Below are 3,537 nucleotides of genomic sequence, written 5' to 3' on the forward strand. Positions count from 1 at the left end.
CTAAGAAACTTAATTATTTTTATTTTTAGCGAAAGTTATTCTTCATTAACTTTTACATGTTTTAAGACAAGGAAAAAATTCATAGTTGTTTTTAACAGAGACAAATTTATAGGGAGTTACAGAAAAGTTGACTATAAAATAAAGCAGGTTTTGAAAAACTTGAATTTTAGTTCAGTTTATGGAATTTTAAAACAAGAATTTTTGTTGTAAAAATTATTTATTAGTACTTTTACAATATTTGTGATCGTTATCCACATTTGAGCTAATATACGGACGTGTATTTAAAACATCCGAAATTAACTGTTTTTCATCCATATTTGGCTTTTTGACAAAAGTTTTTTTAAGTTTTTGTTTCTTCTTTGTAGAGAAAAACTGCAATTGCTTCTCAATTTTTTTGTTTGTAGGTTCAGATCTAACAGTATCGGATAGCGACAGCGACACATTATTAGCTTCAACATTTAATATTAAAGAAGCCTTTTTTAAATAGCTGCAACATTCTTGTAAAGCCTTTACATTTGAAGATTCTCTTACTTGTTCAGATATATTTGTTAGCAAAGTAAAAACTTTTTTCTGCATAGATTCAACTTCAATATTACAATTTTCATTGTTTATGTTTTGCATTGTGTTTAAGTGCATTTTAATTTCTTCACTACTTTCATTTTCATGTTTGTTTACTGTCGGTGGTTTATTATTATGTAATCCTACGTAGTGTATATGTTTACATATTGTGTTATTTAAAAAGTAATCTACACACGAACATTGGTAAACGTGCACACATATACTGCAGTATTTGCACTGTAATTCACAACAAGGAATGTCGTTTACTTTTGTAACAGTATAAGTAGTATTATCATCACCAAATGTTGATAAAAGCGTTTCATTTTCATTCTGATTTACCTCAAAAGATAATGTTATTGCTTGACGATGTTTTGAAACAATTGCAGAAATGCGTTTAGTATGCTTACCTTTAGTTTTTTTTATTATTCTATCAACAACTTTATCTCGAATATATTTTAAAACCGCATGTAAGCCTTTATCTAATCGTTTTACAGTTGTACCTTGCAAATAAAAGTATTTTATTGTCTTGTGCATAGACTCTAGGTACATATTGGTATTGATTCCACATTATCGCCTATAGCAGACTGCCCAAAGTTTGGAATTAGTACTATAATTATTCTTAAAATATTTTGCAAACTCTACAGTATCTGGATCTTCATAAAATAAATTTAAAGTGTTAATTAAACTGCTTTGAAATTCTTCTGTCTCTGGAATATATTGCAAATATTTCAGAGTTTTATACACCCACTTTTTTTTGTCACTGCTGGATATTTTTGATAAATTTTGTTGCCAGGCACGGTCAATGTGCCATGCACAATATAATTGATAATAAGGTTTGCCCATTACTTGCTGCCAAGCGTTGTAGAATACCCCCGTAATGTCAGACATAAAAGTTTTAGGAGTAATTATACGTCCTAGAGCATCCCTAAGTTTTTCAAAAAAAAGCTTATGTATAAATGTGTCTTGTCGGTTTGTGAACATACATGCACATGGAAACCCTTCGCCAAATTCGTCCACAACCATTAATGTTGTAAGTTCAAAGTTGTAACCATTTAAACCATGTGTTGAATCTATGGCAATTATATTTTCACCAAACTTCTCTAACATATATGTCTGTGATTTATTCATAATTATTAAACAGAAATCATTCTGCTCAAGATTATTATGTTCAATACCCTGCTTTTTATAAAATATGACCGCATTTTCCTCAAAACTTCGTTGTTCTTGCACCCACATGTCCACACTGACAGCATCATTTCCATTTCTTCTACCATCATCTGATATGCTTATACCATAAGAATTTTTGATATTGTATATATCTTTTTTTGTTAATAGATGAATTCTTTGCACATCAGTTTCAACAATCTGATCTCTATTTTGATCCAGTATCCTGTAAAATATTTTAAATTATAACTGATGTAAAATATGTGCTATTACACACCTATGGTCAGCAGACCGTCAGGTGAATATATGTGCTAGTAACTTACTTAGAAACAGATACTCCTGCTAATAATTTGTTTGCAACTTGGTTTTTATCTATTTTTGATAAATGCAAATGTCGAATTTCATTGTCATGGTGGTAGTGACTTTTGTAATATGTAACTATACATTTTCCATTATTTAGTTGGCTTGATATAATTTGACTTGTGCAAGAAAACAATAGTTTTTCTGAACCTTGCATCTTTGGCAACCTTTTTCTGACCTCATCCTGAATAATGTTACCTGTAATATTGAAAGTATTTAGTAAAACATTTATTATTCAAAACGTTTTATGCATTACATTTCTTATAGCTTCTATTACAGTGGTAATAATACATTTTAACAGTGCCATCATCAGTTTTCCTCAATTTGCATCCTCTTGTCAAAACATATTCTGTTTTTTCTTTTTTATTTATATCCTCCAACCAATCGTCAAACTCTAAAAATATATTTTATTATTTTAATAACACAATTTGTTGTACAAATACTTACCTTTAGAATCATTAAAGGTAATCTCTATCATTTCTATTGCTACGTTGTGTTTGTCCTGTAGGTGTGTGCGTAAATCCTTAATAAATTTAAAAGAAATTGCACATTCAAAACACTTCGAATTAAACACATTTAACTCGTAACTTATTATTTCAGTCTTTTTCTGGTTGTGAACTTTTTTATTATGTCTATTCAAGCATGATTGACTGGAGAGAATTTTTTTACAAATTTTACACATAACAGCCATATTAAAAAAAAGAAAATCGCAGTTCCCTGATTACAACAGCTTTATTTAAATAGCAATAATTTAAATGGTTATGTTACGATTTTTCTTCGCGCCCATGCCAATGACAATGCGTGCCAGCGCCCTCAGTCTGTCTTCGTCGTAACTATTACGGCACGGAGAGCTCTCGATAACCGATCCTCTGAAAGAAGGGTTTGGGACGAACTATAAGTGAAACGCACTGCAACGGAAGAGTTGACCAACTTTCATCTTTTACAGTTACAGTGCGTTACTTGCGTCTGGCCAATCAAAAGGAAGAATTTTGTGCTGTCAACCAAAGTGAACTGTCTGGCCCGCCCACCATTTTGTAAAGTTATTTATCAACATAATCGAATTTTGATTTTGTTGATTATTTGTTACAATGAACGTTAAGAATTTATAAAATAATAATAATAAATAATAAAAGAATATTATAGTATCATGGTCACCAACTCTAGCCACTGTTTCTATTCATGCGAAAAAATTCCACTCCGTCGATTTAGAAATTGAAAAAATATTTACAGCCCCTTTGTTACGTCTGCAGTGCGTCTACGTCTACAGTCCGTCAAACTATAAATCCAGCTTAAAGCTTTAACAAAGACAAACTCCTTTAAATGTAAAGAGAACCGATCCAGTAAGTTCATATGTAGTTTCATTATTTTTAACTATTTTAATCAATCAATCTATTTTAATCAATCTCTTAACTTGAAGAATCTCTACCGAGCTGTCTGTTTTACAGCAATCTAACA

General features: G+C 30.6%; 1 protein-coding gene across 1 annotated transcript; it reads right to left on the reverse strand.

Moving 5' to 3' along the window:
• Positions 1-257: 257 nt before the first annotated feature.
• LOC140446837 (uncharacterized) lies at positions 258-2,813 on the reverse strand. Its single transcript, XM_072539421.1, has 3 exons — positions 2,530-2,813; positions 2,339-2,476; positions 258-2,280 (listed from the first exon to the last, which is right to left on the reverse strand). The coding sequence occupies exons 1-3, from the start codon at positions 2,771-2,773 to the stop codon at positions 2,042-2,044; spliced, it is 621 nt and encodes a 206-aa protein (XP_072395522.1). The 5' UTR covers positions 2,774-2,813; the 3' UTR covers positions 258-2,041.
• Positions 2,814-3,537: the final 724 nt, after the last annotated feature.

The sequence above is a fragment of the Diabrotica undecimpunctata genome, chromosome 7 (genome assembly GCF_040954645.1).
Source record: "Diabrotica undecimpunctata isolate CICGRU chromosome 7, icDiaUnde3, whole genome shotgun sequence".
NCBI classification, from domain to species: domain Eukaryota; kingdom Metazoa; phylum Arthropoda; class Insecta; order Coleoptera; family Chrysomelidae; genus Diabrotica; species Diabrotica undecimpunctata.

Coding starts and splice junctions, on each gene's coding strand:
- LOC140446837 (XM_072539421.1), bottom strand. CDS start 2,773: ATGGCTGTTATGTGTAAAATTTGTAAAAAAATTCTCTCCAGTCAATCA. Junction 2,477..2,529: donor TACCTTTAATGATTCTAAAG/GTAAGTATTTGT, acceptor ATATATTTTTAG/AGTTTGACGATTGGTTGGAG. Junction 2,281..2,338: donor TAATAGAAGCTATAAGAAAT/GTAATGCATAAA, acceptor TCAATATTACAG/GTAACATTATTCAGGATGAG.